The sequence below is a fragment of the Phyllobates terribilis genome, unplaced genomic scaffold, assembly GCF_046119375.1.
Source record: "Phyllobates terribilis strain yellow unplaced genomic scaffold, ASM4611937v1 Scaffold_11__3_contigs__length_659146591, whole genome shotgun sequence".
NCBI classification, from domain to species: Eukaryota; Metazoa; Chordata; class Amphibia; order Anura; family Dendrobatidae; genus Phyllobates; species Phyllobates terribilis.
This window is the reverse complement of record NW_027362771.1, coordinates 383,149,846-383,174,821: the sequence shown is the minus strand read 5'-3', so window position 1 is coordinate 383,174,821 and position 24,976 is coordinate 383,149,846. Positions and strand designations below refer to the sequence as shown.

General features: G+C 39.7%; 1 protein-coding gene across 1 annotated transcript in view; it reads right to left on the bottom strand.

The window, feature by feature from the left end:
* Window positions 1-3,820: 3,820 nt before the first annotated feature.
* Window positions 3,821-24,976, bottom strand: part of ALDH1A2 (aldehyde dehydrogenase 1 family member A2) — a 52,193-nt gene continuing 31,037 nt past the window's right edge. The window contains exons 8-13 of the mRNA XM_073652977.1: window positions 11,844-11,946; window positions 11,569-11,753; window positions 10,957-11,121; window positions 9,836-9,993; window positions 6,788-6,862; window positions 3,821-6,187 (exon numbers count right to left, since the gene is read on the bottom strand). Of these exons, the coding sequence (XP_073509078.1) occupies window positions 6,115-6,187; window positions 6,788-6,862; window positions 9,836-9,993; window positions 10,957-11,121; window positions 11,569-11,753; window positions 11,844-11,946 (759 nt within the window). The 3' untranslated portion in view covers window positions 3,821-6,114. The remainder of the gene's footprint in view (window positions 6,188-6,787; window positions 6,863-9,835; window positions 9,994-10,956; window positions 11,122-11,568; window positions 11,754-11,843; window positions 11,947-24,976) is intronic.

Below are 24,976 nucleotides of genomic sequence, written 5' to 3'. Positions count from 1 at the left end.
GGAGTGGCCATCTCAGTCTCCTGACCTCAATATCATTGAGCCACTCTGGGAAGATCCCAAGCGAACAGTTCACGCTAGACAGCCCAGGAATTTACAGGAACTGGAGGCTTTTTGCCAAGAAGAATGGGCAGCTTTACCATCTGAGAAAATAAAGAACCTCATCCACAACTACCACAAAAGACTTCAAGCTGTCATTGATGTTAGAGGAGACAATACAGGATATTAAGAACTGGAGAATGTGAACTTTTTATCAGGATCATTTGGATGTTTTTGGTGGTCATTCAGATTTAAAAAGAGAAAACACAGTAGGTTGATAATAAATGGCTTCACCCAACCAATAACTATGAGTGGAGAAAAAGTTTATTATCATTCATATTCTCTGAAACAAGGCCAAGAAAGGAAAAATTCTGCCGGGTATGTAAACTTTTTAGCACAGCTGTATGTATATTATAGACAGCATCATCTCAAAAATTAGATTTTAAAAGTAGAGGTTCTCAAAAATAGATTTTCCTTAAGGCTGAGTTTGCACTGTGCATATGTGAAGAGGAAAAAAAAAAAAGAGAAAAGCAAAGAGACTACAGTGGCTAAGTGCTTCTGCCAACAGCTCCTTAATGACTTGGTTTTGAGGGTGAAACTGCTGTTCCCTGCAATACTGTGTGGCTGATTGGCTTCTTGCAAAATTGAATAATGGTTTAAAAGCAGCAATTAAAAAGACTGCAGTGACTCCACCCAGTTGCAGCATTTATTTGCTTTGCGGATGCAGCCCAAACGCACATTTGGATCCATTCCCAATTCTGTCTCCTTTGTCTAGGTTTTAGAGTGGAAATACCCTCTCAAACTCCGTGGAGGTCTCTTTCTCCCTCACTATTATACATTACCTATCTTATTGAACAAAAACAACAATTTCCTCTCTCAAGGTTAAAAAAATAAAAAAAACACACATGATCAGAAGTCTCAAAGTGAGAAATTTCTGACCAGTGGGCTGAGAGTAAGTGCTTTTATTGTAAAGTGGAAGGGTTTCTAACAGCTCAGAAAAAAGTTTGGCAAAACCAAAGTTATAGTTCGAGGCTCCTGTTTGCATGAAGGCTTGGACAGGATGTAAATTTCTCTTGAGAAATGTTGCACCTTGTGTTATAGAAATTGTGCCCGAGGATTATTTTTATTATTGATCAACAACTATGTTCTCAATCAACCCAAAAGACTCAAATATCTAAGCTTAATATTTTTTGGAAGTTGGAGTGGTTTTTTTTTTAGATTTGGCTATCTTAGGAGGATATCTGTTTGTGCAGGTAACTATTACTGTGCAGAATTATTAGGCAACTTAATAAAAACCAAATATAATCTCATCTCACTTGTTTATTTTCACCAGGTAAACCAATATCAGTGCACAAAATTTAGAAATAAACATTTCTGACATGCAAAAACAAAAACCCCAAAAATTAGTGATCAATATAGCCTCCACCTTTCTTTATGATGACACTCAACAGCCTTCCATCCATAGATTGTCAGTTGCTTGATCTGTTTTCGATCAACATTGCGTGCAGCAGCCACCACAGCCTCCCAGACACTGTTCCGAGAGGTGTACTGTTTTCCCTCCCTGTAGATCTCACATTTTATGATGGACCACAGGTTCTCTATGGGGTTCAGATCAGGTGAACAAGGGGGCCATGTCATTATTTTTTCTTCTTTAAGACCTTTACTGGCCAGCCACGCTGTGGAGTAGTTGGATGCATGTGATGGAGCATTGTCCTGCATGAAAATCATGTTTTTCTTGAACGATACTGACTTCTTCCTGTACCACTGCTTGAAGAAGTTGTCTTCCAGAAACTGGCAGTAGGTCTGGGAGTTGAGCTTCACTCCATCCTCAACCTGAAAAGGTCCCACAAGTTCATCTTTGATTATACCAGCCCATACCAGTACCCCACCTCCACCTTGCTGGTGTCTGAGTCGGAGTGGAGCTATCTGCCCTTTACTGATCCAGCCTCTGCCCCATCCATCTGGCCCATCAAGAGCCACTCTCATTTCATCAGTCCATAAAACCTTTGAAAAATCAGTCTTAAGATATTTCTTGGCCCATTCTTGACGTTTTATCTTATGTTTCTTGTTCAAAGGTGGTCGTTTTTCAGCCTTTCTTACCTTGGCCATGTCCCCGAGTATCGCACACCTTGTGCTTTGATACTCCAGTAACGTTGCAGCTCTGAAATATGGCAAAACTGGTGGCGAATGGCATCTTGGCAGCTTCATGCTTGATTTTCCTCAATTCATGGGCAGTTATCTTGCGCCTTTTTTGGCCAACACGCTTCTTGCGACCCTGTTGGCTATTTGCCATGAAACGCTTGATTGTTTGGCGATTACGCTTCAAAAGTTTGGAAATTTCAAGACTGCTGCATCCCTCTGCAAGACATCTCACAATTTTGGACTTTTCAGAGCCCGTCAAATCTCTCTTCTGACCCATTTTGCCAAAGGAAAGGAAGTTGCCTAATAATTAAGCACACCTTATATAGGACGTTGATGTCATAAGTCAACACCCCTCCTCATTACAGAGATGCACAACACCAGATTTACTTAATTGGTAGTTGGCTCTCAAGCCTATGCAGCTTGGAGTAGGACAACATGTATATAAAGTATCATGTGATCAAAATATTCATTTGCCTAATAATTCTGCACACAGTTTATATGTCACTTTTTTCCAATTTGAGTAAAATAATCAACTCGTGGCACAGGTGTTTTCCCATCTACAATGAATGATTGGAAGTTTAAATTTAGGGGGATTTGGCCTTTGAAGATTATTTTTTGAGCTGACAATACTTTAAATTAAAAATATTTACATAAAGGAGGAAATATGAAAAAAGTATTTAAAAATGGCAAAATGTACAAACTTACTAAAATCTGAAGATCCGGACCAGTTGTAGCAAAGCTACTTTCGGCTTGTGTGTGTGATAACTGACTTTTTTCAATAGTGAATCCAATGTCCTTATGTGACAGCTGACGAACACACTGCATTGGTCACATTGACCTAGAAAAAAATAAAATAAAAATTCTTCTCCTGTTTTGAATCCAAGCCAAATGTGGAGCTGCTGGGGACAGCAAAGATCTGAAGAGTGGGACACTTTGTAACTGACAAAAGTTGTACATTTCCTCACATTATTTGTTTTTGACCTAGATAACCCCTTTAACAACCCCTGTGGAGTTGTAAATCTAGGTTTCTCCTATAACATACATTCCAAGAAGATTAAGAATGGTAGTTGTTTCCAGTATCTATATTTTCCTGCATATTCGAAAATTACTTCCATTTCTTTGGACACTAATTATATGATGTCCATGGTTTCCATCTATGTCGCCAGTAGATTTTCCACAATGATACAGTATAAAATTCCAGGTTATGAGAGTTTAATCGCACACCCAAGACCAGTAGTGAACTTCTATTACATGATATTAAATCTGATATTATAACCACTTGGAAAAAGGCTCAGAAAATTATTTTGTTAAAGTTTTAATGAGAACAAATAAAATACAAAATATTCAAATTCCTTTACATTTCAAACTGTTGTATATACACGAGTCCTAAATCATGCAATTGGTATTGAGTTTGAGTCACACGCAGGTGCTGTGTGGCATTAATTTCATTAAGATTCATTTAAATCATTAAACCATCTTGTGGCCTCCATATACACATTAGAATAACGTATGGTCGACAAACATGAACCAATCTAAAAAGCTCAGGCTCTGTGGCACTGGTCAATAATATAGTCATTTCCATTACAGCATGGAGGAAAGAAAAATCCCCTATTTCCAGTTACAATTTTGGGGGCTATTAGGGTTACTATTGTACTGGAGTATTGATGGTCAGAAAAAAAAAAGCCTGTCTATAGGAATAATAATTTTAAAAGATAAATTAAAAATGTCAGAAGAGTATGGATTGGGATGAGGTCCCCATGTACATTTTGTGATGTTGATGTGCATGCACCCAAAACTGTATGGTTTTACTGTAGAATATTTTATAATGTTTTACTGTATGCTAGCCATACACTAGAGAGGTTGGAAAAGACCAGTTTTATTGGCCAACCATTTGTGTCACAGAAAGGCAAAAATAAACACGACAGAGCCAATTAATGGCAGATAGATTGACAGCTATCATGTTGGATTTTGTTCAGTTGATGTGTGATGTAGCTGATCATCCAGTGAGCTAGTTATAGCTCGCAATATTTTGTCGTCAATTTAAGTTATGTCATGGCTGCCGAAGACGACAACCTTACAAAACTAAATAGCAAGTCGCTCAAAAACTGCCATCTAGAATCTCTAGAATGTTTGGACAGCTTTGCTTTGTGGGATTATTGAAAGCGATGAATATTTTTTTTTTTACCAGGGAAAAGCAAAAGGCTATTAAGGACTCAAAGGGAATCTTATAAGGATCAACCCTTCTAAGCCGCCTATATGGGCATGAAAGTTGAATAAAATGATACCTTGATATTTGTGATCCAATCTCTTATTCCAGAGAAAGTTTTTCTTAAATAAAATAGCTGGATCTATAGGCTGGGCACCGATCTTTTCAAGAATCGGCATCCAGAGCTTCTTTTAAATGAAAGGAGGAGTTACAAGTGTGAGACATGTAATGACTGACAGTCTGCTCTCCTGAGCTACATGTCTCACACTAGGTAATGCTCCCTTTCATTTAAAATAAGCTTTGGAAGGCAGATTTTCAGGGAGAGCAGTGTGCGGCCCAGCTCATTTACATATTAATAAAAGCATGGATTTCTCAGGAAAAAAACATTGGATCTCAAATATCAAGGTATCATTTTATTTAACTTTCTATAACAGCTTAGGAGGGTTGATCCCACTGACAGATTCCTTTTAACACATTTTCAGCCAAGAAATTACCAGATCTGTCCAATCTTCTCTACAAGAATTTAGAATACATATAGTGAAAGCTTTATGTACTGTGTGAATTAAGTTTAGAAACAAATACTAGAGGACATAGCAATCACAGCGCATGCCTTTACATTGCTGGATACAGACAATGCATGCTATTCCACTGCTAGACAGACATATGTTCACAGTAATATGAAGCAGATTACAGTATGAGCAAGTATATAGATAGATTTTTATATACACATACATGCAGAATATAAGCAGACAACAGTTACCATGTAATCAATGACAAATAAGTTTAATCTTACTTTTATTACTAAACTATATACAAGCTAAAATCCTTACCCACCAACTTATAAAAAAACAGTGTCAATTAAAAGAGGTGTTAAAATACAGTATAACTACATACATAAATGTATTCTAGCTGCATGAACTCCTACATAGCTATAAAATGGACATACTTAAAAGGCAGAACTCTTTTAGATTTTACTAGCCACTTCATGTAAATATTTAAAATGTCCAAAAAGAAAAACCATCTGCTTGATTTATCTAGTGTCCATTTTATTAAGCAATAAAGCCAGTAATGGAAGCTTTAATATATCATTTAGAACGGCGAGGCTGAACTACATTCATATTAAATCAAGAACAGGGACTACTAGAAGGGAAAAAAAAAATACCCTTTCCTTCCCACCCTTTGTCATCTTAAAGGCCTTCATCAGTAATAAAAACTAAACAATTAAAATCCAATTTAAAAACATTGGCTCGATTAGAACAAGACTTTCTTGTAAATAGTAGATGCTATCTGGCTGAAAGACTTTTTTTTGAAAAATAAAATCTGGAAGATTTGGATTTTAGCTTAGAAGATGAGCCATATATCTCCAAACTTACAAGCAGCTGGCTTGTATGCACTAAGAGTCTGCAGAGCCGGAAACATTTCAGTACACAATGAAGAACACAGATCGGATTAAGCTCAGCGTCAAATATGGACAGACCAGGTTGTATTGGTAAGTACAGAATCTTTTTTTTTTTTTTTTTTTAAATAGGTTATTGATTAATGACTTCTTTTCCTGAGTAGTGATCTGGATACTTTTGACAGAAGTGGCAGCAGACCAGTCATCTAATAAAAGAGCACAGTCCAAGCGTATTTTAATTCACTGGTATTGACCAAACTGGAGGTTGAGAATTGCCAATGCTTTTAAGCAATATTAATCTGCAGATTTCTATATTGTACATTCTACTGGATTCTTAGGAATTCTTCTGCGAGATCTTTATGGTCACAGTTTTTGCTTCGGTGTATTCCCTTAATCCATACTCTCCCCTGCAAGAAAACAAATACATTTTGTTAAGTTACGATTAAGGACAGCCTGTAAAAAAAACAAAAAAAAACATAGGATTGGTTTTCGGGCTTATGTTAGAACTCCTCACCCTACAGAATACACATTTCCTTCCACACATGTTCAGATTTTACTGCTGGGCCTGCTGCCATGGATACGTTTTTAGATTTTAGGGTTAGCTAGCTAATGCAGCACCTTTAGTGACACCATCTCTCACCCATCCTAAAAATAATCATTGTGAAAGTGTATCGAATCACAAAAAGAAAAACAAACAAACAACTTAACTTATCTTTACATTGTAATGCCCTTCACAGAGTGAAGGTCTATTGCTGTGCTTGACAGTTTCCTTACTGTATAGGTAAAGTAATAGTTGACCTTATTCCTACATAAACTGGACCCTACCCCATCACCGAAAAAAGGCAGACTACAAAAATTGCACTCCTTCACTCTTTGGTACTCTAAACTGCTGCCTGCCCAAAATGAAAGTATAAGTCAAATGCATTGACTTGACTACATACATCAGTATATGACGTCCCTTTTCTATGCTAAACAGAGCATAGTGGACAGAACGGAACAATACTTACATTTCCCTCCCATTTCCAGACATTTTGTATCCTCCAAATGGACTTTGGGCGTTTAAGGCATTGTAGCAGTTTATCCTGTAGATTAAGTAGCCAAAAGACAAATTATTAGATATTGTGAGATAGTGACAGGAAGATTGCTATTAGTCCCATAGATCCCTTGCATATACATAGTAGAGGCCAGAAAGTGTATATCTTGTATAGGAAAAAATGTGAGATTTTAGATAATTCAGAAAAGTTGGATATCTATAGCAATGTATAGTTTGCCAAGTGCTTTGGTAACTCCTGTTATCAGATTTGGATTTTTATGGAAACCCCAAAATTGGTAGAAGGAGAATCAGTAATTCCCTCAACTGATTCATTACTGGAATCTACATAGAAACCTCACAACATGACCAATAGCTTCTAATAAAACATACAAAACCCATTTTTGAAAAATATACAAAAGTAACTATTATAAACAATATTTGGGAAAAAAAAAAATACAAGATCTGCATTAATCTGTTCTAAAGCCACTCGGGCTTGGATTCAGAACAGACAGACTCCAAAAACATGTGAGATGAAGGATTATATATCCATGCTTATAAGCTAGCCAGTAGTAAACCTCAGTACCCTTAAATCAACATCCTATGGTTAAAAAAAAAAAAAGAAAAGTGTGTATATATATTATATATACTCTCTCTATCTCAATAAAAAAAATCTCAAGTGTGCATATAGGTCCAAAAGAGTAATACATCTTTATTAAATAAAAATAACAGGATAATATTAAACTACAAAAAGTGTCTCACAAGGAACACGGCACTCAGTCTTATGAATTATGCAGTAGTATATACAGTCAAAGTTGGAACCATGTCAGCCAAATATAGAGGACACTAGACAATCCAGACAAACCAATACAAATCACTGTATTGCAATATATAGTTGGCTTATAGCAGGCTAAAATGGCTAATTAAGATAGAAAATACTACCTTTAAAAAAAATGTTAGCAGCTGCGATAAAGGTCAGGCGCCGCTTCTCTCCCAGCTTCTTCCAGGGACGTGTCAAGATTATGTAAAATGGTGATAAATAGAAAGTCCTAGGCAGGGCTAGAGGAATACACATGGAGTGGTCCATGTCATGTGTAATATCACTGAATGGCATAGAGGCAACTATGGCAAATAACATACGTCACATTAGTGGAGAAGGACCATAGGCATCATGGTGGCTCAGTGGTTAGCACTGTTGCATTGCAGCGCTGGGGTCCTGGGTTAATATCCCACCAAGGACAACATCTGCAAAAGGAGCTTGCATGTTCTTCTAGTGTTTGCATGGGTTTCCTCTCATATTCCAAAAACATAACTGGAAATTTAGATTGTGAACCACAATGGGGACAGTGATAAGGTCTGTAAAGTGATGCAGTATATGATGGCGCTATATGAGTAAGCATGATAAACAGTATCCTGCACATTTTATTGCGACTGCAACTTCATCAGGAGTCGTCGTAACGAAACGCATGTCTAGGGTATTCATTTGCCTTTCTCACTAATGTAATGTATGGCAGGGTGAGGCTTTCCATTTACTTAATGTGTTATTGCCAGATTTGGCTTAATGCCATTCAGTGATATTATATGACCTGGACCACTATATGTGTATTCCTCTAGTCCTGCCTACTTAGTTAGCACTTTCTCTTGATCATCATTTATACACTATTTGTTTTCTTGTTATTGGATAGGTGGCTATCCATTCTCTCTAGATACAACCTTTTTTCTGTGACCGTAGAACATGCTCTATAATAATATTATTCATATGTACCCTATATGATATGCAGTGATCTGTATTGTAGTCCATGTTTTATATCCTGTGGTTCGATACCCATTTTTTTGGATTTACTTTTCCTCTATGTAACCATAGGAAATAAATTGATTATTTATGGTAGTGATTCTAAAGTCTATAATAGCATTGCATATCCTTTATTAGTTTTTTATCATCTCATATGCTTTAGGAGTCTGACAATTGTGAATCTGATTAGGATAGGGCCATCTTTGCCCTTGTGGTTTTGTCACTGGTTAGTGCACATTTTGTGATTTTTTTAGTATTTATTTTAAAGTTACTTGATATATTTTTCAAAAATTGATCCATTACTGCATTTAAAAAGTTGTACACTGGGTGCACTTTAGTAGAAGAAAAGTGGCTGAATGGACAGGTGACATCTGCAAAAGAGACTGCTACCGAGTACTTCTTGTCTCCAGTTTTTACCATCAATAGGAGTCAATTTATTTATTAATTTTTTTTTTGGGGGGGTAGTTGGTTGTAAGCAACCTGTATAGTCATGGAAGCTAGTTAGTATTCAGGCAAGTCAAGATGAGAGCATACAATATATATTTTATATACACAAAAACAAAAATTACCTCCTTTTACCTTGTAATCAGTATAAATTCCAAATCCCTTACACCTCCAGATCCCTGACTTTCAGGAGCCTCAGTTCTCAACTTCGTATTCTGGTGAAACCCCACTGTACCAATTTACTTTAGCTTGAATTTTACAATTAATTTACATAGTTCTCCTTTAAAAAGCTCTTTGGGCTAGAAACTCCATAAATTGCATTGCTTCTAATAACTTTTAAAAGTGATGTCATATATCCTTTAATTAGAATTCATAGCCAATAAATATTTTCATGAACTTGGAAAGGCCCATTTTAAATTTACATTTTCAAGAAATGCCTGAAGGCAACTAAAAAGAAAAAAATATATACATACACTAGCATTGCCTACTTTGCAAATAATCCCAAATAACTGGAAACTGAAACAAGTGTAAAATAATAAATGGTTAAAAGTGCAAGATGTTACAAAACACTTGAAGTACACTGTTACATATATCGTAGCTTTTAATACCCCTTATAAAAAGGGGTTCTTAAATTCAGCAAAGGGTTACCGGCTTGGGTGAGGTCAATAGACTGTAGACTATTCTACCGGGGTGCAACACTAAAATTCTTAAGTATATGCACACAGATGTCATACATTTGGAATGCATTGTTGGTTGCTGGAGAGTTTAAGCTTTCAGGTATGTTATTACCATACAGTTCCAGCTTGCATTGCTGATGACACCGTAAGGGCCTTGTTGATATCATTTGTAAATACAGCTGCAACTAGCCCATAGTCAGAATTGTTGGCTCTCTCTATAACTTCTTCCATGGTTTTAAACCTTAGTATTTGCTGTACTGGTCCAAATATCTGCAAATGATTTGTGCAATGCGTCAGAATTTAAAACAAAAAGCAACAACTTACAATCATTGTCTATAAGCGGTTTGTACAATTTTATGCATTTCTGTGCCTAGTTGATACGAAACATGAGACAGGCACCCACTATACCTTACTGATTAAATTTCGCTCTCCATTTTCTGTATATTTAGAATGTACTGATGTAGGAAAACCAGAAAGGTTTTTAGGATTTGTGTTATAAGTAAATATCACAAATATTTTGTTACAGAGAAACATTCTAAACGGAGTTAATATAACTTAGAAAAAATCCTCACAACATTTAAAAGGGATTGTTGCCTTTCAGTAAATGAATGTCTTCAGCTGCAGGTTGTCATCAAGAGACAAACTGCAATATACGCTCCCTTCCCAGTTTCACTGATGCTCCCGGCATTGACTGTCAACTTGATGTCCATGCCACAGGTAATCAGTGAACATGGCAGCTCTGAAAGGGGGTGTTTCGTCTACACTAGCAGAGCCAATGAGCGCACAAATAGGCCGCCGCACTGTAAACAGGATGTCAGACACACAGCCAATGACAGACTCTGGAAGCATCGTTGGAGACTTTCCGGTAGGCACAGGTAGGGAAAGTACAACTCAGTTTGTTTCTTAAGAATAATATGCAGCTGAGGGCCATTTATTGAAATGGAATATTTTGCCAGCCTAGGGCTTGGTTCAACCCATAAAGTACATTACTTAACAGAATTAAAGAACAGTGTAGCATGGCTAGATTTAACATTACATAACTAGTGGGCAAGGTCATGATATTGTAAACTAAAAATTAATAAAGTGCAATGATGCCAAATGCTGGCATGTGTGCAGAAATTTCTACACAAAAAACTTAAAAGAGAATTACAAAACTATTCTGCATCTACTACTAGGAATGAGAAGTTCGTATCACAGCAAAAAAAAAAAAAAAAAAAAAAAAATAGATCTTACCTCCTCTTTTGCAATTCTCATGTCATCTGACACACTGGAAAAGACTGTTGGCTCTATGAAGAACCCCTTCCTTCCCAGAGGTTTACCTCCACATTCCAGTTTAGCACCTTCAGCAACACCACTCTGAATCATATCCAAAATTTTATTATATTGCTTCTTGTCAGTCTGGAAAAAAAAAAATAAACAAGAGAAACAGAATCAAGCGAAACCAAAGAGTAATCTGACATTAGAAGCCACTCCCCGCACTATGTGTAAGGCACCCATACATGTTAAATTAAGGTCACCAGAGCCAACCATTTTTGTTAGGACTAGCCAACTATGATCTATGTGGGGTGCCTCTTGACTCTCCATAGATTATGATCATTCACCCACGTAATCTATCGGGGAACACAAATATCGGGCAGTTGAAATGCAAACTGTTTTCAGGGGACATAAGCCACAAGCAGAGATTTCTGGCCGTGACTTCTACTCAGAGTGGCCACTACACACTTAATGGAGCGGTCCTATTTGGCTCGATTCACATATAGAAGCTTGTCAGGTCTCTATCAATGTGATAAGCCTGGAAAACACCTTTAAATTATTTTAAGGTTATCCAATTTGTCTGACTAATACCTGGGGACCTTGTTCTGTAGTTGGATCAAAAGGACTCCCAACTATTCTTCTCTTTGCCCGTTCAACACTTTTCCGAACAAACTCATCATAAATGGAGTCTTCAACAAATGTTCGAGATCCTGCCGTGCAGCACTGTCCTTGGTTGAAAAAGACTCCTTGGTGTGCCTGTTCCACAGCATAGTCCACTGGAACATAATAAGGTTGTTGATTAAGGACATAATTGACCATTTCTCTTTTCATTTTATATAAATATGTTGGCTGAGAACAAAACTTACAATCAGCATCTGCAAATATAATGTTGGGACTTTTCCCACCCAATTCAAGAGTCACTCTTTTAAGGTTGCTTTTCCCGGCACCTTCTTGAATTAGCTTTCCAACCTTAAAAAAAAAATAAATATATAAATAAAATTATATCAAATGTAGAGCCATTACATAAAATATGCATGCTTCAAGCCAGTCTTTACCATACAACTTTCTCCTCCAAACCCAGAGAGAAGGTATATTAAAGCAGGATCAATCTATAGTAAGACCACCCAGTACATGGTTTTCTATGTAACTATCAGAAATAAAATCTATATAATTAACCATGTGCCCTAACCTCCATTTTAAATCTGTCATTTAGAAGGTACGCCTTTTAAAAAAAAAAAAAAAAAAAAAAAGGCAAGGCAAAAAATGTCTACAGAGGAAATGAACTATGAATTGCAATATTATGGAAGATCAGCCATTTAAACTGTTCCGGTTACTTTAGGGCAAGTTTATAGAGGTTGACCTAGTCTAATGATATATACATTTTAATCCACAGCATATATCATTGGCAGCCATTCTTCCACCGAGTTTTCCTGTTTTACATCAAACTGCAGAAGTGAATGAGCAGTATATGAAATTTCACCGGACATAGAAAGCTTTATTTCCACCCCGTGCTACGATTAATGTGTAATTGTACAAAGAACTGCATTGAAATCATGTTTCCAAACCCAATAACAAAAATTAAGAAATTATAGGATATCCTGGATTTTATTTTCATCTTTCCTTTTACCCATCTTATATAAAAAGATTAGATTTATAGCAACTCCAGAAACGTTATTACAAGTTAGTTATTACCAAATAATATAATCCAAGGTATACTACAGAAGTATATTAGTATATAATGAAGTTTAGATGGTAAAACAGATCAATATAAAAATAAACCAAAAAGGAAAAAGCTTTATGAAGCTGAAGTTAAAGCAAATCTGCAGCTCTTCAATTTCTGATCCCACAAAAATGGACGGACAAACCTGGTTTATGTCTGGCTTAAGAAATACAAGTCAGGCCAGATTTAATAGTATTTCTGGTGCATGAGTTTTATAAAGCAAGAAACATTAGAATTTGCAGCAATAAATACACTTGAAGTAGCAATAATGTTAAGAATGAAAGCTGCAGCTAATGTCCTAGCCATTATAAAACCCATTCTCTACTTTTGGCTTATCAGAAAACATTGCACAACCAAGTTAACAAGTCATTAATTAAGCAGAGGTCCGATGCTCGGTGTATACCATACAGTACATGGCATTAATCTCACTTAAGAAATGAAAAGGGAATCCTGCTGAGTAAATTAGAATCAGTGTAGCAAACAGCTGTATTACCAAACATTTGTTTGGCATTAAGCACTTGTAATACTCCTGTAGTGCGCTTTGATGGCTTCAATTGTATCTTCTGAGCAAAGATGAGATCATAGTTTGTATAAAGAAAATGCATTGCCAAGCATAACAGAACATAAACGTTGGTTTAATAGTGTCCAAAAATAATATAAATATCTTTCATGCATAATCTGCAATTTTTTTTCCCAAAAAAACACAAACAAAACAAAACAAAAAACAGGTCGCTTCTTGGAATCCATTTTAATTGACTTCTGGTATGCATGGTTAGGTACAAAAACATAATACATTAGATAGCTAAAGTACTTATATTAATGCCATTCCAGGATATTATTCAAAGAACAAGTTAAAGTGACAAATAATTGAAGTTTCAACTTTTTTAAAACCTCATTACCAACCATAAATAGGTCAACATTGTAACCTTTCTTGGATCTATCTGGGGTGATACAGGGGTTGCAGACAAAATCTGGGCTTGGAGCCTAGTGGGAGCCAAAGGGTTCCTTTAAGCCATTTGAGACAAATCAGTGCTATTAGAGATGAGTGATAGATGGGGGCTGTGTTTGAGATAAGCCTGTGTGTCCATAAGCTTCAAGTTACATTGGTGTTTTAAAAATGGAAGAATTAGGTCATCTTCCATTTTAATACCTCTATCATTACCGGATAATAATGAAATGGGTAAGAAGAGTTGTGCTTGGAATCACAGCCTAGCTGCACAATTGCAGGCAGGTATACTCTCTATAAAGTTCTGGCATTAAAGAATAGAATATATTCTGAAGATCCAGTTGGGGACAATAGCAAGATCTTCTAACTATATATTTTAAATACATCTGGCAGCAATCGAGCAGCACTGCCCGCAGCTTGAGCAGCACAAGTTGTCTGACAGTTTCTCTTTAAAATTGGCTACAAAAAGTTCCTACTTGAAGGACTGTCACAACTCTGTATTGCATGTGGATTAACACTCCTTCCCCTATTGAGAACAGCTGACCTTTAGACCTTACATGTCAGTTTGTTTTTTTCCCCCTAATATGGGAAAAACTGTCCATTTTATTTTTTTTTCTTCTGTTATTTAAGGGGAAAAAAAAAAAAGTTGCTACTTTTATTCTTTAAAAATAGTAAAATATGGACAGGATACGGATGATGTGTGTGCGCGCAGCATTTTTTTTTTTCCCCCTTCACGTGGATATGGTCTTATGGCCCCGTCACACTTAGCGACGCTACAGTGATCCCGACAACGATACGACCTGTCAGGGATCGTTGCTGCGTCGCTATGTGAATCTTTCCACGATGTCCTGCTCCTGGTTACCAGCCTGCTGAAGCAGGAGCAGGCTGGTAACCATGGTAAACAGCGGGTTACTAGGGGCACACGCGCACCTAGTAACCCGCTGTTTATCATGGTTACCACTCTGCTACGGTGAGCGGGAGGTTACCGCTCACCGTAGCAGAGTGGTAACCATGATAAACAGCGGGTTACTAAGTGCGCGTGTGCCCCTAGTAACCCGCTGTTTATCATGGTTACCAGCCTGATCGCTGGTCACACACAGCGATGTGTGCTGACCAGCGGGAGGGCAAAGACCAAAAAATGGTCCAGGACATTTTGCAGCGATCAGCGACCTTACAGCAGGGGCCTGATCGCTGCAAAGTGTCACACATAGCGACATCGCTGGTGAGGTCGCTGTTGCGTCACCAAAACCGTGACTCAGCAGCGATCTCGCTAGCGATCTCGCCATGTGAGACGGGGGCTTTAGTTGGATCCGTATTGTGAGCTCAAACTCGACCAAGCAAGTCAAGGCTGTTTGAGGGGAGGGGGTGTTGGAAGACAAAAGAAAAAAAAACAAAAAACTGATGTGTGAAAGAGAAGGTAATGATTTATAATATCTTGGAGTCAAGGTATCTGTTAACCAACATGGCTAAATTTATATAAATAGTTGTCAAGATCAAACAATCAGCCTTTGGTTTGCATATCAGCCAAGTGGGAGAAACAAACTATCCATCCCATCTGAAGCTTTATTCAGTACTGTGATCTTGGTTTACAATCTAAAAATCGATCAAAAGTTTACCATCCATTTACAATTTTTTTAAACAAAATCATAGAAACACCGTAATAGCCATGTTGCAAAGTCGTTAAGGCAGAATCCATTCGCCTTTTGTCCAGTTATATTTTTGATTAGTTTACTAAAGCAACAGGAATTAAAGTATCCAAAGGCCAGGTACCTAAAGCCAATCTTGGAATTTACAAGCTGTGGTTTTAATGTGACAGTCTAAGTAAGGGTATAAAACTGTCATGATAGGAAAGCGCTTTCTTTTCCTTTCCTGGAAGCATTTACTTCATTAATTAAAAGAAAACCCCCACATTTACAAATTGTTATTACAGTAGGTGCATTTAGGATGTCATAATGTTGACCACTGTTACCGGAAATGTGGAACATGGAACTTCTATATCAGTCTTGAATTATATACAGTATAAAGAAAAAAAAAACAAAAAAAAAAAAAAAACACACATCTGTTAATTATTTAAAATACTAAAAGATACCCTTTCTCGTATTTGTGTTGCTTGCCACTTCCCATTAGAAAGTGTGTTTTAGCAATGGTAACCCTTTAATTTTAAAAAAGTATAGCATCCTTTGATCTTCAAGACCATATTTTTTTTACCATTTCCTAAAATGAAAAAAAATTTAAAATAAATTTAGAGAGAGTAACTGTTCTGACAAGTTTTATGGAAGAAGGTTTTTCTTGGTGGGGGTCTGGGAATAGAGACCCCCCTCAACCACTAAAATGAAGTAGCTGAAGTGCTCAGACAAGTGCTGCTTCTCTCAGAAACTGAAGAGATACCGAGTAGAAAGCCTAGAAGTCAGTCTTCAGCCTCAGGCTGGGGTCACAAGAGCGCATCTCACAGTCCATATAAAGACCCGCAATGCCATATTTGGCAGTGGTTCTCCATACCCAAACCTATAGCCTCATATGCATCTAGGAGGCTGTAAGTACAAGTCGGGAGAGCCAAGGATAGCCTGGGCATTGCAGTCCCAATATGGACCTTTAAATTTGTTAATGTGAATCCAGGCTTAGAGGAAGAAGGGCAACGCTAGTCTGAGCATTACCACCCCTTCATTTTTGCAATCAATTGGCACCTAAAACCCAATTAAAGAATCGAACATTTATAAAGTTAAGAAATTGCAGTTTGTTTAACTTTCAGCATTTAGAAATATGAAGAAGCACAAGTTTAGGCTAGTTGACCATAAAAAGGGTTAGCCACTACTATACATGTCCCTTTCATGTAAATTGCCATTAATAGGCACCTTACTAAATCAAAACCTTCTGTAACATATGCTGCTCTCCTGGTCACATGATCCATGGCTAACTTCTTGTGAGATGTATATACCTTCGGCACAACACTTATTGAGACAAAAGTAGTAGATGCCAAATCAAATTTTATTGTGAGCGACCCAGAAATGAAATATACCAACGTTTCGGCTAGTGCCTTTATCAAGGTTATCTAAACATAGAAAAAAATGATACAAAGTATTAGAATCATACAAAAACAGAATAGTCGCTATAAAACACGGGCTTTCCACTCTTCCGTGCACAGCAGCGTGCATAACACGCAGATTCCCATTTACCCACATGCCTGAACCTAGGAGCACCGAGCACCAGAGAAGGTATTTTTTCCTGGGTTTATTATACTTTGACATTTACATGATATGTTCTATATGAAGTTTTCTTCACATGGGAGACTCACACTCTTTCTCTGTATGGAGGGGACTTTTACCCATGGTTCCTGGTAACCTGGAAGTCTCTAGATATTTGACCTGATATCTTTACTCGACAGGCAAAAAAAAAAACTTTATATTTGTGCTTCCAAGAACACGGTCTCTGATAATATCACTGTTCTATGAGCATTGTTTGTTTCAAAAAAAAAAATTTTTTATGTATTTTCTTTATGCATGTTTTATAGCGACTATTCTATTTTTGTATGATTCTCATACTTTGTGTAATTTTTTCTAAGTTTAGATAACCTTGATAAAGGCACTAGCCGAAACGTTGGTATTAGTGTTGAGCGAGTATGTTCTATTAACCCTTTCGCCGAGTACGCTCGGGCCGAGCTCCGAGTATTTACAGCTGCTCGGTGATTAGGTTAAATCGCTCATGATTTGCAACTGTTTGACAGTTTTATTACATGTGAGGAATGTCTATTTCTTACACATTCCTCACATGTAATAAAGCTGTCAAACAGTTGCAAATCATGCACACGGGAACGATTTAACCTTATCACCGAGCAGCTATAAATACTCAGAGCTCCGCCCGAGCCTACTCGGACAGAACATACTCGCTCAACCCTAGTTGGTATATTTCATTTCTGGGTCGCTCACAATAAAATTGATTGGCATCTACTACTTTTGTCTCAATAATTGTTGTGCTGAAGGTAAATACATCTGTATGAAGTTTTTTTTTATTCTGAGCACACAAATAATCTGTGCGAGTTCTTTGGAATTGCTAACTTCTTTTGAGGTCATGTCAAAATTTCCCTGACGTTTCAGGCTCCGGAAACTGACAGGTGGGTGTTGTTTACAGTGTGGGTAGGTGGGGCTCCATTCAGCAGAGCTCACACTGCTGCAGATTCAGCACTCCCTTGTATGTTAATGTATACAGCAGAGTATCTATATGTACACACTGTAATGTATATACACCCTGCTGTATATTATGAGTACATTCATGGCCTTTTCCCAATCCACAAGGCGGTGAAGGTTAGGGGACTAATCTTTGCCAGTGCTGCTGTTCTGGTGCTTAGTGCATAACCTCTATTCCCTGTAGCTTTGTCTTGGAAAGGATGCTATGTTGAGGCGGTGTTAAGCTGTCAGGGGAGTTTAGGCAGAGTTATGGAAGGGGGCACTTTGTGATTTTTTTTTTTTTTAATAAGCTGTTCAGAAAAAAAAAATTAAGTAGACAGACGTATAGATACAGTACAGACCAAAAGTTTGGACACACCTCATTTAAAGATTTTTCTGCATTTTCATGACAATGAAAATTGTACATTCACACTGAAGGCATTAAAACTATGAATTAACACATGTGGAATTATATACTTAACAAAAAAGTGTGAAACAACTGAAAATATGTCTTATATTCTAGGTTCTTCAAAGTAGCCACCTTTTGCTTTGATGACTGCTTTGCACACTCTTGGCATTCTCTTGATGAGCTTCAAGAGGTAGTCACCGGAAATGGTTTTCACTTCACAGATGTGCCCTGTCAGGTTTAATAAGTGGGATTTCTTGCCTTATAAATGGGGTTGGGACCATCAGTTGTGTTGTGCAGAAGTCAGGTGGATACACAGCTGACAGTCCCACTGAATAGACTGTTAGAATTTGTATTATGGCAAGAAAAAAGCAGCTAGAAAAACGAGTGGCCATCATTACTTTAAGAAATGAAGGTCAGTCAGTGCGAAAAATTGGGAAAACTTTGAAAGTGTCCCCAAATGCAGTTGCAAAAACCATCAAGCGCTACAAAGAAACTGGCTCACATGAGGACCGCCCCAGCAAAGGTAGACCAAGAGTCACCTCTGCTTCTGAGGATAAGTTTATCAGAGTCACCAGCCTCAGAAATCGCAGGTTAACAGCAGCTCAGATTAGAGACCAGGTCAATGCCACACAGAGTTCTAGCAGCAGACAGCTCTTCAACAACTGTTAAGAGGAGACTTTGTGCAGCAGGCCTTCATGGTAAAATAGCTGCTAGGAAACCACTGCTAAGGACAGGCAACAAGCAGAAGAGACTTGTTTAGGCTTAAGAACACAAGGAATGGACATTAGACCAGTGGAAATCTGTGCTTTGGTCTGATGAGTCCAAATTTAAGATCTTTGGTTCCAACCACCGTGTCTTTGTGCGACGCAGAAAAGGTGAATGGATGGACTCTACATGCATGGTTCCCACCGTGAAGCATGGAGGAGGAGGTGTGATGGTGTGGGGGTGCTTTGCTGGTGACACTGTTGGGGATTTATTCAAAATTGAAGGCATACTGAACCAGCATGGCGACCACAGCATCTTGCAGCAGCATGCTATTCCATCCGGTTTGCGTTTACTTGGGCCATCATTTATTTTTCAACAGACAATGACAATGATGGCTATTTGACCAAGAAGGAGAGTGATTGGGTGCTACGCCAGATGACCTGGCCTCCACAGTCACCAGACCTGAACCCAATCGAGATGGTTTGGGGTGAGCTGGACCGCAGAGTGAAGGCAAAAGGGCCAACAAGTGCTAAGCATCTTTGGGAACTCCTTCAAGATTGTTGGAAGACCATTTCCGGTGACTACCTCTTGAATCTCATCAAGAGAATGCCAAGAGTGTGCAAAGCAGTCATCAAAGCAAAGGGTGGCTACTTTGAAGAACCTAGAATATAAGACATATTTTCAGTTGTTTCACACTTTTTTGTTAATTCATAGTTTTGATGCCTTCAGTGGGAATGTACAATTTTCATAGTCATGAAAATACAGAAAAATCATTAAATGAGAAGGTGTGTCCAAACTTTTGGTCTGTACTGCATTTACTGTAAAATCATGATTATTGCGGTCAAAAATATGTATTAAGTTTCTTCAGCTACAAAAAAAAAAAAAATTTTTTTTTTTAAACAGACAGGCCAAAAAAGTGCCCTATTTTTCCAGACAATCCTGGAATGTCTGGACAGTTGTCAACTCCTTCCTGCTCATTGCTGGCCTATAGCCCAGCACAAGGGCCAATGGGAAATCTATTTAAAACAGAGGATTCTGAAGAGGAAGTGATTGCATAAAAACATGAAACTGGCAGAAAAGGTACATGGCGATTTTTAGCAGCATTATCTCTAAATATTTATGGCAAAAGCAGTAACCAAGTCAGGGTAGTGGACAACCGCTAACGGGATTGCAGCAGGAGGAGGGAATGGGGGGGGGATTTAATTTCCCATTTGGAATTTTGGTGTCCTCTTATTTGGTATAGGGACTATTGGGCATGCTCTATTGTTACGCTTATGGGCATACAGGTTTGTACAATGAACATGATTAAACAAAATGAAGTCATGATGACCAACAGAATGAAAGGTTGGCTTAAAACAATGTTGCCTTCAGCAAATCCATAGAAGACAAGGTTTGGGTAACACATTTACACTAGTTCACTCCCTTTAAAATTTTAGAGAGCAGGATTTTTGTTGTTCCCTTTTTTTAAATGGGAAAAAGAAACTAAAAATGGTAAGCCACTTTTTTTAGGGTTTGCATGGCATCATAAAAATATGCGATTCACATAGATGTTGTACTAAATTTCCTGTGCATCAGAAACCTGGATTAAAAGATTAATAAGTGGATGGTCCCTTGTACACAAACTCTGGAGCCCTACTAGTAGACAGACACGCAATTTTTAAAATGAAATGTGAGCTTGGAGACCAAAATTACTTCTACATAATATCCCAGACATAATACATTAATGGGAATATGCCATCAGAAACTGACCTATTGTATACAATTAGGTCTTTATTAGTGTTGAGCGAGCACTAATATGCTTGGGTGCTCGAAGCTCGGGCCGAGCTTGCCGTGATACTCGGGTGCTCGACCCGAGCAACGAGCCCATTTTTGCGGCGGCATCCCCGGCAGTCTTTTAAAAGCCTAACAAGTGCCCAAAACGATAGTGACAGCGCTCAAATGACATGGGGACAGCATGGGGATCGCCCCAGGAAGCATTTCTAACCCCCAGGTCACTGCTGTCAACAACGTGGTCAGAGGTATTAAGCCACTTTTAAAGGGCTCACAATAAAATGTTCAAAAACGAAACAAACTGCTTTCCTGTGAAATATGTTAAGGAAGTTCCTTTCCAGGGTAAAGACTTGTGTATAAGGTAAAATAAAATAACCAAAAACAAAAATACTCCTTCACACCTTGGGCTATGTTCACAAGTAGCATTTTTTATGCGTTTTTGCACTTTTGTATTGCTTTCAACCGTGACAAATTCATTCACCGGGAAATGTCATTTTAACATTTTGCAACCTTATCTGGCCATGTGCTGTGTGACACATGCATACAGTGCTGAAAAGACATGGGAACAGCATGGGGAAGACCCTTGGAAGCATCTCTGACACCCAGGTCACTGCCTAAAAATGTGCCCATCAGAAGTGATCCTTGCCGCATCAGAAGATGCAGACTTGCAACTATCCCCGTGCAAGTCCTTCTCCCAGGGCAGTGTTCAATTGTACCTCCCCCATTCCTTGCAATGCAAGCGCAAATATGCAGCCAACCACCCACCCACCCCCAGGCTGCAATACCATACTGCTTGCTTTTACTTGAAATTGGACCTTTTAGGCATGTGGAAGCGGAATCTGGCCACCACATCATGGCTGCGTTGGCAGCCTGGAATCCATACTCTGTCCCCAGCCACCCCTATTTCTCCTGTCACCTTCCCAAACACTTTTCTTAGCCTGGCCTGCTTTAGGGCAGCATTGGACAAGACCACCAGAGAACCAGACTCCTCGGGTGGGCCCTGGCTTCTCCATCAGGGGAGTTGAGAGTGCCTAGGTGAGGAGCATGGTGATGATGATAGAAGTTAGCATCTGCTTTGTTTTCTTGGAATGCAAGCGCATGTATGTAGTAGCGGCTGGGCCTGAGGTGGTCAGCGTTTTGGCGCATATCCTACCTCCTCCGAGGATTGCTGGATGTTGCTACTATCCCAGTTCTAGGACTCCCGTTAAAACAAAGCTTCAGGTGATGAATGATGGATGAGGTGGTGCCAAAGGAGAAAGAGCAGGAGGAACAGGGACCATTCACATCAATATCAGGCCAGCCAACCACACATGTCTTGTAGGATATGTTTCTGTGACAAAAGGAGCGGTTCAGCTACACAGTTATAAGGCATACAGTGAGTGCAATGCCTGCCAAAAATTTCGAGGCACTCCAATGCCCCTTGGAAATGACATGGAGGTCAGAGGGCCTTAATTAAACCGTTTTTTTCCATTTATAGCAACTGGGTCTCCTGTACACTGTTGGCTTAAGCAGTGAATGGAAGGCTTTCCAAAAATTATGAAGAACTGCAATGCCCCTTGAAACAGACGTGGATTACAGCGTACTAAAACCTTCTACCCATTATTGGGGAGTGGGTCTCCCTTAGCTTTTGCTTTTCAATTTTTCAATGAAAAGGCGAAAACTAACTAAAATTAGGAGGAAATGCAATGCCCGTTCGAAGAGTCGTGGGGGTTAGAGGTAATTAAAAACAACATTTCAATGCACCTTGGAAGAGCTGTGGAGTTCAGAGTGGCTTAAGAAAATTCTTTTAATGTCCCTTTGAAGCGACGTGGAGGTCACAGTAGCTTAACAAGACACTTTTAATGCCTCTTACAAGAGCCATACAGTACAGCATCTTAAAAACATTATTCCCATTATTGGGGAGTGGGTCTCCCATAGTATTTGCTTATGCCTTCCAAGCAAAAGCTTCCAAAAGTTAGGACGGAGGAACTTTCAATAATGGCAACACGGACCACGGTCACCCTGGTGGTATAGTGGTGGTAGAGGCTGAGGATGAGGATAAGGAGAAGAACATTAAACAGCCGAAATGAGGAAACGTATACCCATGTGTCGGTGTGAAGCGGTGCATGTGAATACACCTCCCGAAATAACACAGTGGATTTGACTTTATGTTACTCTGCTGTCATTTGGTGGTGATGAGAAGTCTGGCCCAAACCAGCCCTTGTTCATTTTGATAAGGGTCAGCTTGTCAGCATTGTCAGTTGACAGGCGAGTGCGCTTATCAGTTATAATTCCCCCAGCGGCACTAAAAACACGCTCCGTTAACATGCTAGCGGCAGGGCAGGCCAGGACCTCCAAGGCATACAGAGCGAGTTAATTCCAAGTGTCCAGCTTGGATACCCAATAATTAAAAAGGCACAGAGGAATCACAGAGGATGCTGGTACGGTCGGCAAGGTATTCCCTCACCATCTTTTGAAACTTTCCACTTCTTGTGAGAGTACCCCGCGCCTCAGGGCCTGTAAGCTGGGCGGGTCTCAGAAAACCGTCCCAGAATGTTGACAGTGTCCCCCTGCCTCTGCTGGATTGGAGTTGCCTCTCTCTCGCTTGTATGCCTTGGTTGGTCAACAAACTGTGACCTCTGCCGCTAGCGTGTTCAGATGGGAATTTTTTTAACAGTTCTGCAGCAAGGGCCTTCTGGTACTGCCCCATTTTTGTAGACCTCCCCACCTCAGGAATAAGAGAGTGAAAGTTCTCCTTGTAGCGGGGGTCTAAAAGTGTCACCAACCAGTAATGACTGTCACCCAACATTTTGACAACGCGAGGGTCACGGTTAAGGCAGCGTAACATAAAGTCAGCCATGCGTGCCAGACTGGTAAAGGGCAAGATTTCCGTGTCCTCACCAAGATGACGACTGACCATGCTCTCCTCCTCCTCCTCCTCCCCCTGTCCTCAGGCCACCCACGCTGAACCGACGGTATGACAGTTGTACAGGTACTACTGTCTACAGCGCATGATACCAGCTCCTGTTCTTCCTCCTCCTCCTCCTCTCCCTCATTGTCCCCCAATGCACGTTGGGATGAGATGAGGCTGGGCTGTGTGTAATCAACAGCTACGACTTCTAGATCCATCTCATCATACTCTGGCTGCAATGCCTCCTCTTTAATTCTCTGCAGAGAGCGTTGCAAAAGACAGACAAGTGGGATGCTGACGCTAATGATGGCGTCATCACCACTCACCATCTGGGTGGACTCCTCAAAGTCTGGCAGGATGGTACATATGTCAGACATCCAGGTCCACTCCTGAGGTCTTATGTGTGGAGTCTGACCTGAATATCGACGGCCTTGTTGCAGCTGGTACTCCACAACTGCTCTCTTCTGCTCACAAATCCTTTGCAACATGTGGAGGGTAGAGTTCCAACGTGTGGGGACATCACACAACAGTCGGTGTGACGGAAGCTGCAAACGCTGCTGCAACACAGCAAGGGCGGCGGAAGCTGTAGCAGACTTGCGAAAATGAGCTGACAGGCGGCGTACTTTCACGAGCAGATCTGGCAACTCAGGGTACAATTTAAGAAACCGCTGAACCACGAGGTTAAGCACATGAGCCAGGCATGGTACGTGTGTGATCTCGCCTCAGAGCCGCCACCAGGTTACGGCCATTGTCACACACCACCATGCCTGGATGTAGGTTCAGCGGTCTCAGCCACAGATCTGCCTGCTCTTTCACAGCTGTCCAGAACTCACAAGCAGTGTGAGGTTTATCACCTAAGCTTATGAGTTTCAGCACAGCCTGTTGCCGCTTGGCGGAGGCAGTACTGCAGATGGAGGCTGAACATGAGGAGGAGGAGGAGGATGATGCGCAGGAGCTGTACACTGTGGGGGCAACTCTGACTGACATAGGGCCTGCAATCCTCGGTGTGGGGAGGAGGTGTTCCGTCCCAAGGTACTGGGTCCCGGCTTCCACTATGTTTACCCAGTGTAACTTCAGGGAGATGTACCGTCCCTGGCCACAAGCACTTGTCCACGTGTCCGTTGTCAGGTGGACTCTCCCAGTAACTGCGTTGTTGAGGGCACGGCAGATGTTTTGGGACACGTGCTTGTGTAGTGCGGGGATGGCACACCGGGCAAAATAGTGTCGGCTGGGGACAGAGTACCGAGGGACAGCCACCGCCATAACGTTGCGGAAGGATTCCGTCTCCACCAGCCTAAAAGGCAGCATTTCCAAAGCAAGCAGTCGTGAAATGTGCGAATTTAGGACTCTGGCTTGAGGGGAGTTAGCTGCGAATTTGCGCTTTCGTTCAAAGGTCTGG